Here is a 12297-nt window from a genome sequence, read left to right as displayed (position 1 = left end):
AAGCAATAGAAATGTATTGATTGGGGATCACCACTAATGATCGTGTGAATGAATATTCTACCATGGGGATAGCACCCAGGCAATAGGAGTGTATTGGTTAGGGATCACCACTAATGATGGTGTAAATGAATATTCTAACATTGGGATAGCACCCAGGCAATAGGAGTGTATTGGTTAGGGATCACCACTAATGATGGTGTAAATGAATATTCTACCATTGGGATAGCACCCAGGCAATAGGAGTGTATTGGGTAGGGATCACCACTAATGATAGTGTAAATGAATATTCTACCATTGGGATAGCACCCAGGCAATAGGAGTGTATTGGTTAGGGATCACCGCTAATGATGGTGTGAATGAATATTCTACCATAGGGATAGCACCCAAGCAATAGAAATGTATTGATTGGGGATCACCACTAATGATCGTGTGAATGAATATTCTACCATAGGGATAGCACCCAAGCAATAGAAATGTATTGATTGGGGATCACCACTAATGATGGTGTGAATGAATATTCTACCATAGGGATAGCACCCAAGCAATAGAAATGTATTTGTTATGATCACCTCTTAGACTGCAAATTGCCAATATCTTTCAACATGGCATTACCTTTAATATCATGATTGACAAAGTGAATAAACATGGAATTCTGCAATAGGACTGCATGATAATTTTCTCAGAATTTCAATTAGAAAAGTAGGCGTTAAGGAACTAAGATATCGTTGCATTTTAATGCTAGCTCTTATTTTATCTTTTCTTTATTTTACCAGTAAATATTGTTCCAGAGGTTCGGTTTCAAACCAGCCAATTTACAGCTACTGAAGCTGCTGGTACAGTAAATCTGAATGTGTGCTTGGACACTGCATCAGCTACTGATACAGTAGTTAGTAAGTATACCTCAACAGATATCAAATTGTACAGCGCAAAATGTATAGTGTATACCTAGCTGAAATAACTTTGTGCCCAGTTACCCAGATATGTTAATTATTACTGTAGTAGTTAATCATCAGATATTAAATAGATAATAATATATCTATATATGATCTGCAAGATGTGCAAATGTATAGTGTATACCTTCCTAGATATTAAATCGTGTTTAACAACAGATATGATAGCTGTTAATTTTGTACTAAGAATCATATATGTTAGCTGTTAACTCAGTACTAAGTATCAGATATGTTAGCTGTTAATTTAGTACTGAGAATCAGATATGTTAACTGTTACTCAAGTACTCAGTATCAGATATGTTAGCTGTTAATTTAGTAAAAAGTATATGTTAACTGTTACTTTAGTACTAAGAATCAGATATGTTAGCTGTTAACTCAGTATTAAGTATCAGATATGTCAGCTGTGAATTTAGTACTGGGAATCACATATACTAACTCTTACTTTAAGTCTAAGTATCAGATATGTTAAAATATTTAATATAGACATTTTTCATTTGAAATGAAGATAAAGTACAAACTTTGGTTTTTCAGAAAATGAAAGATGTCGGGATTATAAAATTGGTTCAGATTCTATAACTCACATTATATCTACCTTCATTTGGTAAAAAATTGATGAGGGTGACATAAAGGTTAGTTGCAGTCTTTAGTTTGGGTAATACCCAAATGAGGTTTTCCGGTGTTGGTAACCAGCCATAACAAAAGCACAAAAGAGCACTGATCAGGATTTATTCCCAGATTAAGCTTTAAAATATTGACTAGTCAGTTGACCTCTCTGGTTAAAGTTAGCTTCTGTATGCACAAAACGTTGTTGTTTAATAGTTTTTCTTTTGTTTCACTCCCAGGTTTGTCAAATAGTGCTCCCTCACCAACCAACTATGTGGTGCCTAATTCAGCCACCATATTAGCTACACAACTCTGCTCTTTGGATACTATAACTGTAGTTGATGATAACATTTTTGAACCAGCTGGCCACCAGTTCACAGTGTCACTAGTAGCTGTCACTCTTGGAACCGCAACCATTAATACAAACTTTGACACATTTGACGTCAGCATAACCGATAATGATGGTGGGTACTAGACAAGAAACAAGGTTGTTACACTTATCCAGAAAGAATGTCAGAGAATGTAGCATTTCCCTGATTAATCATGGTGACAAACATCCCCCTCAAAAAATAAGTAGTATCAGTCATTTAATTGAAAATAAATTCAACTAAGGACTGGCCTGGTTTGATACCCAGTTCTGTCAAACTGCACTTGTTTGTACCAGGGATGTGTCCAGGGGAAAGTGTGAAAGGGGGAGAGGGGATGATGTACAAAGAACATTTTTGCCAAATGCCTCGCACGTTGCAGGAAATAAACAATAATAAGAGTATTTTTGTATTTCGTAGCAGACGAACTTTCAGGGGAAAGATTGATAAGATTCGCTTAGCTGGCCTTCAACCTGAAAAGATGGCTTTAATGATATTTCCTGCTTTTAGTTAAATTTTATTTTTCAGGGTACTAAAAGATAGATTTGCGTCTATCTTGGCGCAGAGTGATCTTCGTCTGGTGGACAGAGCAAAGTATAGGTGAGAACTAGTTGAGACTAGTGGAACAATAGTAGCTGTTACCCAGAGTTTCACACATTGAGCGATCATCAGACGACTCTGTTGGTCAGACAACATCAGACAACTAAGTTGCTCTACTCTTGAACTGAGTAACAACTACTAGTGTTTCACTTGTCTTAACTAATTCTCATCTATATATATATATATATATATATATATATATATTCTCATTACAAAGAGTACTCTTTTTATTGGTATCTATGCCATTTAGCTGAGGAATACAAAGTCCAAAGAACAAAAAAGCATGTCAACTGTGATGGTGACTTCAATGATAGCTTGTCTTCTCAAACAGTTTACTGCAGTCACTCATTATATTACTCTTTGAACTAATATTATCTCCGAGCTTTCTTTTTCTTCTTTTTATTTCGTTCTAGTTGATTTCTAGTTATATCTCATAGGCTAATTAAGGTTTAAACTATAAAATCAATTCTCAATGATTATTTCATTTTAGTTACTGTGCAATTTGTGTCTGATTTTTGTTGTTGTTGTTGTTGACAGTTGTGACCGTTGGGTTTAGCCCTGTAAATTACATTGCCGCCATAAATGCTGACATGGTTACTCTGACGGTATGTTTCATACCTGCTGTAGCACAACAAGGAGAACTCATCGTTTTTGGTAAGTACCTTCCATTTGACTCATTCTTGAAAATGTTAAGTTTACATGTATTTTTTTCATGAAAGTTTAGTTCTCAAGACGTCATGGTTGTCTCATTTTTATTTCCCTTTGGTCAGGAAACTTCTGTAGCAATATACAGTCATTGTACAGAACATTGCTTTTTATACAGTCTCTTTACAGTTGAGAATACTTATCAGAGAATTGATCTGTAATTGAATGTAGTAAATGGTTCTTTTTTTCACTATAACATTAACTGTAGGCGAAATGTAAAGTAGCCAGACGCATTTGCAGAACACATTGTTAAACTTCTTACATTGATTTTAATGCAACAGATGCTTATTAAAAGCAACATTTTTTCAGCCTATTTAATTTGCATTTTAAACCTGGAAGGCCATTGGTATCGTCATGCAACGGTAAGACTACCCACAAGCAACCTTGATCTTGCTTTGAATCATGAGATGGGAAGGTTTTGGGGCGGTGGAGGGGCAAAAAATTGTTTGACAGTGTTTGTATGTTAAAAAAAAACACATTCTCATGGAATGCAGTTGTTTGTTGTCAGCCTTAGTTTAAGTTAACATGTCCTGAAGGTTATTGATTTGATCTTACCTTGACGAGTATATCGTATCATTAAGATGGTTGATATCTTCAACTCTCAATTTAATTTCATTCTTTTGTTTTTCGTAACACAGTTAGCAGTACTGATCAAGGCATAAACACTTTGGAATTTGGTGTAATCTCTCAAGGCCAGACTTGTGGACCCATCGATATACCAGTGGCATCCTCCAATCCACCAAGAACTATAGATTTTACTGTGACATTGACATCTGTATCGTTTGGTGTCATAAATCCAACTGCCGATTCAGCATTTGTGACTATCATGGATTGTGAGTTTATTGTCATAATTGATTTGGAGTGATGAAATCTTAATAAAACCTACTCTAACAGGATTCCAGCATATTATAGGTTTACTCAAATTTCTTTGAGAGAAAATTCAGACCTTTGACACCATTTATTAGAGCTCAGCTTGGGGGGGGAGGGGGAGGGGGAGGGGGAGGTGGAGGTGCTAAAATTTGTTGTACAAGGGTATCAAGAAAGGCTTAATTAAACAACAGACTTTGATACTATGTAGAAACCTGGACTGTCTCCCTCTTGGGAGTCCAAGCAAATGTTACTCATAGAATTCCAACAGACATGAGTTGTTTTGTACATCTTTGTAGTTAAATATACCTTATTTTTTCAAAATAGTGGATATTAATTGCAAAAGTAAAAATTTGGAATACATAAAAATTCAAAATAAAATGACCAAAGTAAAAAAGTCATATTTCAGGATAAGGCTAAGCTTATTCGGATGCTATGAAAACACTTGGGGTGTGTGTGTTGGGGGGGGGGTGGGGGTTGTGTTCGGGGTGGGGGGTGGGGGTGTACTGAAATTAAGCTGAACTAAGAATACTTTATAGTCTGGATATTTTTATATTTTTGGAATGAAAAGAGGGAGAGGAAGTTGCAGGAGTTCCTACTACATACAAGTAGACAGAGGAAAACTAATGTCAAAGAAGTCACTAAGATATATGAAGCTTATGGAATATGGAAGTGCCAAAGAGAAAAGTAATATTTAGAGCGAAGAACAAGAAGACTTGGAACTGCATGTATATAGAAAGAAAACCAATTGGTTTGGTGTAATTTTACAAGGGCAACATTCCATGTCATCGATGATTTGCCAATTAGGCAGTTGCGAAGAGAACGTCGTCGATAGTGTTTGATTTAAGACAAATAAACATTTCACGGGAGTGGTATGTGAAGGATCTTGTGAAGCATACAAGTTGGGCAAAAACTTGAACAAGCCACATATCGAAAGCAACCCATTAAAATGCATTTAAAGAATATTTGTGTCACTGGAAAAATACATGATTTGTTTCCATGGTTGAGATTTATATCAGTGTAAGAATAGCTCTTGGAATCAGTGGCGGAGCTAGGGGTATTGGTCAGGGGAGCGAGAATGGTCTGTAGGGGCGCTTTCGACACACTGTCTAAGCGGAGCGCCACGACAGGTTGTGCAGAGCGTAAAGAAATTTTGGAGTAAAGATACTCCCTATATCGCCTGAAATGACCCTTTCCGGGCCTTGTTAATTTGCAGATAAACGAAGAATAAATAGGTGTCATCGCCATTTTGTCAGAAAATTATACCAACAAAATGTGACAAATGTCAATAGGTATTTGAGAGCGCAATAAAAAGTGTAATAAGTAAAATAAGTAAAAAGTGGTAAAAAGCTGAAGAGGGCGCCAGCAGTCCATTTGAGTCCGTCAGGGGGGGGGGCATCCGCCCCCCTGACTGTATGGACGCTCCGCCACTGCCTGGAATAATTGGGAGTATTTATATTTTATATATTACTCATGATCAAATTGTTGCTATGCTTTATTTCAAATGGTTGCTATGATCACACTGCAACAAACTCAGAGTTTCTCCATGTGATGCTTAAGTATCTGGAAATTCATATGAAGCTTTCATGTTAGTATTTTCAAAGTCTTATCAAGTCATTTCGTTTGTTCCCTTTTCAGTACCTGTTGTCGGGTTCGTGCCAACAGCAGGTAATGCTGTTGAAAATGACGGTACAGCTGTAACATCAGTGTGCCTTGTTCCTGCGACACCTCTACTTGTACCAGTCACCCTAGGTAAGTTGCAACCGTGTATCATTGCTAACTGGCCGCACAAAGTAATGGTATGTTTGCAGCAGTGATGATGGTATCTGACTTTAACTAGCAACACTTCTTACTTCATCTTGCAGGCATTTAATAATCATCTGATGATCAGGGTTCTGCCATGTACACTTACATTACACCATTTGTGGTTCCTTTCTGAAAGCAAAAGAACCTTTGTAGTCAGGTCTGTGCGTGTGTGCGTGTGGCTGTATGTTTATGTGTGCAACACTTTAGTTTGTATGCACAATAACTCAACAAGGGAATGATTGATTAACGCCATACGTGGTGGGTGGGAGGTAAATAATAAGTTGGTGCTCACATAATGAATATTAATGAGATCACAGGGTGAAATGTCAAAATCTTCAAATTGCAATAACTAGGCAACCACAAGTTGTAGTTTCTTCAAGCTTAGTATGCACAAATCGGTGATATCCCTACACATGCTGATGTGTCCTGCATGTGATATCATGCATATTTATGAGGAAGTGGGGCTGATGGTTAGGTCACAGGGTCAAATGCAAAATTTTCAAAACTTGCAATAACTAGACAATCATAAGTCAAAGTTTCTTCAAATGTGTGATATTGGTAGGTAGCCTACACATGGCGAGGTGTGTGCAATTGATAACATGTGTATTTATGAAGGAGTGTGGCTTTGCATTGTTTACATGTTTGTATCATTAATAACTTCACAGGGCAACTACTGACCTTGCTTCATCATTACATACTTGGAGTGTAACCTGTTAATCAATTCAATGAGCAGCAGCAATAAAGGAACCATGAAATGTTTTCATGCTGGTTTCATTTTTGATCTGGTCTGGTTATATTCAGTGTACAGAATAACTCTCTAGAATCTCCCCTCCCCTAATAATATTTAAATATTCAAGTCTCACCTGTCAGGTTACACCGTATAATGCCAATTCCTTAAAAAAATCATTTTAAATAGAAAAATCTATATGCTTTATTTCTTGATAGACGTAACAACAGTGACTGCAAACACTGGAGACTTTACCGTACCTACAACCATCACCATCATTGCTGGTCAGATATGTGCCCAGCTGACAATCACCATTGTGGATGACTTGATTGTTGAACCAGCTGGTGATGTCGTTAGCATCACCATCTCCAATCCTCCAGCTTCAGTTATGATTGATAATGCAGCGAACACATTTACTCTGAATGTTCAAGACAATGGTAATATATATTTGATGTAAAGCTTATGTATCATAGCTAGATGATCCTTTCTTCAGACATGTCTAAAGTTTAACTAATGAATTCTTCTAATGTACCCCCTTTGATTTCATGCTTACAGATCAAACTGTTGGATTTCTGCAGCCTACAGGCAATGCACAAGAGAATCAGGGAACAGCCATGACCACGCTTTGTCTTACCCCAGCCAATCCTGTTGCTGTAGATTTGACTGTATGTAAGTTATCAGTGGCAAAACAGATTTATGATCTTAATCTCGATCACTCTCTTAACGCACAGAATTAATTCTGGCACTATGTACAGGTCTGGCAATAAATTTTACATTGTATTCTGTTTCCAAGAATGATAGTTAAGATGTAAAGCAATGGATTAAGTATATAGTACCATTCTACATAAATGCATTCCTTTGAGATATCATTCCTAGTATGACATGTAAGAGTGTTTTGTTTATGGGCAGTATTTTAATATCTGATGATACAAGAAACTATGGTTTTATCTTATGATACTAAAACACACTCCTTTAAGATCATTCCTAGTATGACATGTAAGATTGTTTTGTTTATGGGCAGTATTTTAATATCTGATGATACTAGAAACAATGGTTTTATCTCATGATACTAAAACACACTCCTTTAAGATCATTCCTAGTATGACATGTAAGAGGGTTTGTTTATGGGCAGTATTTTAATATATGATGATACTAGAAACTGGTTTTATCTCATGATACTAAAACACACTCTTTTAAGATCCTTCCTAGTATGACATGTAAGAGTGTTTTGTTTATGGGCAGTATTTTAATATATGATGATACTAGAAACTATGGTTTTATCTCATGATATTAAAACACACTCCTCTAAGATCATTCCTAGTATGACATGTAAGAGTGTTTTGTTTATGGGCAGTATTTTGATATCTGATGATATTAGAAACTATGGTTTGATCTCATGATACTAAAACACACTCCTTTAAGATCATTCCTAGTATGACATGTAAGAGTGTTTTGTTTATGGGCAGTATTTTAATATATGATGATACTAGAAACTATGGTTTTATCTCATGATACTAAAACACACTCCTCTAAGATCATTCCTAGTATGACATGTAAGAGTGTTTTGTTTCTGGGTAGTATTTTAATATCCTATGCTATTTGAACATACTCTTATTCATCTGGCAATCTTCATATCTGAACACAAAAGTAGTTTCATATGAGATAAGAACATGATCCTTAGATATCATTTGGAGTATCAGCTGTGAGCTTTTCCCCTTTGGGACACTTAAAAGTATTGTATGGTATAATGACATACCAAGCAGTTTTTTTTATATTCAAGCAACAGCCTGAATATTTGTATTGTTATGCATAAATTGATTGTCATTTTATAGTTCATGGCTAGTGGTTGTTATAGTGATGGATTTTGATGTAGCTTAGCATGTATGAAGTGAAAGTGCAAATAGACAAGAACTTCATGCACTGAAATGTGTAATTTTGGTAGACTCCTAAATTTCGATCGTAATTTCTTTTTTCCTAATAATACCGTTCTAGCATTTTTCACATATTTTTCCTTTATTTTTTTCTGGCAGCTGTGACTTTCCAAACAGCAGATAGTACTGAGTTTGCTATCCCTTCTCAAGCTACCATTCCTGCTGGTCAGACATGTACAACTGTTACAATAGTTATCGTGGATGATTTAATCGTGGAACCACAAGGGGACAGCGTTACCCTCACTATATCCAATCCACCAAACATATTGCTCATTGATCCCACCGCAAACACATTTACGTTAAATGTAATAGACAATGGTAAGATCTTTGGTCATAACAGTTAATATGTTTAGAACTAGCGTTGGACTCGCCCAGACTCAGTGATATAGCAAATATAGAGCAGGGTAAGAGTGATAGCATTGATATCCTCGTGAGGGGCTCGGAAAAGTTAAAGTAACTTATAGGATGGAATATGTACCAGATGAGCTATGTAGGGCAACTAGTTAATGGTGTAGTAAGCTACTGAGACTTTGTATGGTCACAAAGGTATTGCATTGATTACCTGGTGAGGCTATCGGTAAAGTTACAGTAACTTGTAGACGGAATATATACCAGATGAGCTATGTAGGGCAATGTGGTTGTATTTGAGTTGTACAGCTTTGTGAATGTCGATATTTCCATTGGATTAATCTTCCTCTTGTAAATACTGAGGTGACTTGTAGAAGAAAAACGAGTAGGTGTACAGCTTCATTTAGACTGGGAATGATGAAGGGCAAGGAAATAAGGTAGGTTTTGGAACTATGTGTCCATTTACAATAGGAAAGGTGGAGTTTACAGATACCAATAACAAGTGGAATCTCTATTCTTGTTTTTTCATCCTATGTTGCAGATGGAATGAATGGAATGGTAGAATTGGACTTTTTGCAGATGACAGTCATGGAAGGTTCATCCTTTTCTTTCCAAGTCTGTTTCACACCAGGCACAGATGGAAACTTTCCTGCTAATATCTTAGCCAGTATGTTAACAAATGTTTCTTTGCATTATCTTACATATGAAGTCATGTTTCTAATAAGTAATAACATCAATCTTGTCTTAGGCATTATGCAATCATCCCTAACATGGTTTGAGGAGTTTTGTGACCCATCAAATTTATGAGAAATGATGGGATGGTGAGTGGAGAGGGAAGGGGGAGGGGAAGAGAGATGAGAGACACTAAAATTGGTAACTTACAGCATCTGGGCAAATCTCTTAACCATTGGCCACTTCCAGATTCATGCATGTTACCTACTACAGCAAGTACTCTAGCTGTGAGGAAAACTGATTTAGTTTTTTTACTCATCCAAAGAAGCACAAAGTTAGTTGGACTTTATCCTCAATATTTGTTCAGTGATTATAACCAGAGAAACTTGAACTTTGATTCCTATATGCAGCATAGGCTATGATTACATTTGCTATGAGATGAATTAATTCCTGTGCGAGAACAGTAGCAGTATAATTCCTGTGCAATTACAGCAGCAGTAAAATTCCTGTGCTATAATAGAAGCAGGATTCCTGTTCTGCTTTGAGTATGCTGCAGGATATATGTTATCAGAAACTGAATGGAAATGATACAACATTTGGATATAAAACCTTGAGTCTTGGGATAATGGTAAATAATAATAATAGCAGCAGCGGTAGCAGCCAAAACAAGACAACAAAAGTAGATTCTGAATTTATCTTTACATGCAGATATCAACTTTTGTCCTTCTGTCTGTCATTTTGTCCTAACTTATTTTTGCAATTCATTTTCAGGTCTACAAGCCACCCCGATAACTGCAACTGCTACTGATTTTACAAACATTGATAGCCCAATACAATTTTCTCCTACTGTCGGTAACCCTTGCTCAGCTTCAAGTCCGTTCTTTGCAGTTGATGACACCCTCACTGAGCAATTAGAGACTTTCTCTGTGAGCATCATCAATGTGTTTCCGAGTGCTCTGGAAATAGGTCCTCCAGTAACTTTGGAGATTCTTGACCGTTCACTAAGTATGAATAACCTTGTTTTGTAGCAAATTTGATCACTAATTTTAAAATGTTTTAGTACTTAGTTAAATTAGGACTTTACCTTTGCAGTTACAAACATTTATAAATTGTTTAAGGACAAGAACATTGACTATAATGAGCATAATCTGAATGATAATTATGGTCATTATAAATTGTTTAAGGAAAAGAACATTGACTTTAATGAGCATAATCTGAATGATAATTATGGTCATTTATAATTATGATGATAATGACGATTGAAAGGATAGTCCAGAGGAAAAATGTTTTTGAGCGATGAAAGTATCCTGGTGAAATTTGCATCCAATCCCTTCTTGCCAGTCTCGAAATACTGATCATTGAAACTGTCAGTTTTGAATAAAAAAAAACGAACTTCAAGCAAACAGGTGTGATGTCATAGTTGCACACTGACAGCAAAATGTTTTTTCTTTACTTGATTTTTTACTTTATTGTTGTGACCACAGATTGGACGGGTTCCAACTTCAATTGAGGGGATGTAAAGGTATCCATAACCAGGGGCGTAGCCAGTATGTAGCACTGTAGTCTCGGGCCTACACTTTTTTGGCCAAGTTATATTTTTTTTTTAAAAACACAATAAGCTTGCATTCAAATCCATAAGCTTGCTGGACGAGTTTAAGAGTCTAGACAGGAAAACTATTGAATTGAACGTAGCAAGAGTATAGCTAAATTGAGTTACCTATTGTTCTGTCATCTAGGCTGTCATTTCTATCGCGTGCCGTTTCATTCAACACTCTACCCGCGGAAATGGACTAGGATCCGATCTTGTCAGTTTTTTAACATCTAGTTATGAACCCATTTACGCAGATAATATTTCAGTTGAGAAACATTCCACAGTCGAATAAGCCTATCATTGATTAACAGACTTTATAGAGCTGCAGCACTTTTTTTCTTGTAACTCCCTGTGCCAACCAATGGTGGCGCTCCGCTCGGATAGTCGTGCCTACAACTTTGAAAATCCTGGCTACACCCCTGATAACCCAATGACTGGTGTACCCATATTATAAAGCATCCCAGTTTTGAGGAAGCAAATTGGCTGTACAATTTTTAAAATAAAAGTAAAGCCTAGAAGAACTGTGTCATTGTGATTCTGTGACATCACACCTGCTTGTACAAGTTTACTGCTGCTGTACAACGGGTCCACTTGAAATGTTGGCATCTGGAAAATGCTAGGTGCGATTGGAATGCAATTTTCAGCAGCATACCTAGAATATGTTCATCTTTCCTCTGGACTATCCTGTGAACATGAAAGAGTCTAAACCCTTCTTTGAAATTTGTTCAAATAATAACTATTTTCATATCTACGTATTTTTGCCTTGTTTTGTTTATTTTTGCCTTTCAAGGGTTAAGACACCTGTTTATGATATCTTACATTGACCTTGTTTCTTTTACATTCTGTCTGCCAGGTTTACAATTTGACCCAGCTATCTATAATGTCAATGCGGGTAACCCCTTCAGTCTTCGAATTTGTAGGTCCTCCATCACAGGAAATGTAAACAACATTGGTAAGTCCTCCACCACAGCAAACTTAAACAACATTGGTAAGTCCTCCACCACAGCAAACTTAAAACAACATTGGTAAGTCCTCCACCACAGCAAACTTAAAACAACATTGATAAGTCCTCCACCACAGCAAACTTAAAACAACATTGGTAAGTCCTCCATCACAGCAAACTTAAACAACA

At 36.5% G+C, this 12297-nt stretch overlaps 1 protein-coding gene across 2 annotated transcripts in view; it reads left to right on the top strand.

Annotated features, from left to right (window-relative positions):
• The window catches only part of LOC139980290 (IgGFc-binding protein-like), a 157216-nt gene that overhangs the window by 31053 nt on the left and 113866 nt on the right, over positions 1–12297 (top strand). The window contains exons 19-29 of one of the 2 annotated variants that reach the window (XM_071991837.1): positions 774–890; positions 1793–2017; positions 3056–3172; positions 3862–4056; positions 5729–5842; positions 6842–7060; positions 7179–7292; positions 8654–8872; positions 9444–9569; positions 10346–10579; positions 12019–12117. In XM_071991837.1, coding sequence (XP_071847938.1) covers positions 774–890; positions 1793–2017; positions 3056–3172; positions 3862–4056; positions 5729–5842; positions 6842–7060; positions 7179–7292; positions 8654–8872; positions 9444–9569; positions 10346–10579; positions 12019–12117 — 1779 coding nt within the window. The remainder of the gene's footprint in view (positions 1–773; positions 891–1792; positions 2018–3055; positions 3173–3861; positions 4057–5728; positions 5843–6841; positions 7061–7178; positions 7293–8653; positions 8873–9443; positions 9570–10345; positions 10580–12018; positions 12118–12297) is intronic. The other variant, XM_071991838.1, reaches the window with a different exon arrangement.

The sequence above is a fragment of the Apostichopus japonicus genome, chromosome 14 (genome assembly GCF_037975245.1).
Source record: "Apostichopus japonicus isolate 1M-3 chromosome 14, ASM3797524v1, whole genome shotgun sequence".
NCBI lineage: Eukaryota > Metazoa > Echinodermata > Holothuroidea > Aspidochirotida > Stichopodidae > Apostichopus > Apostichopus japonicus.
The sequence above is the reverse complement of the archived record's forward strand: the minus strand, read 5'-3'. Positions and strand labels throughout refer to the sequence as shown.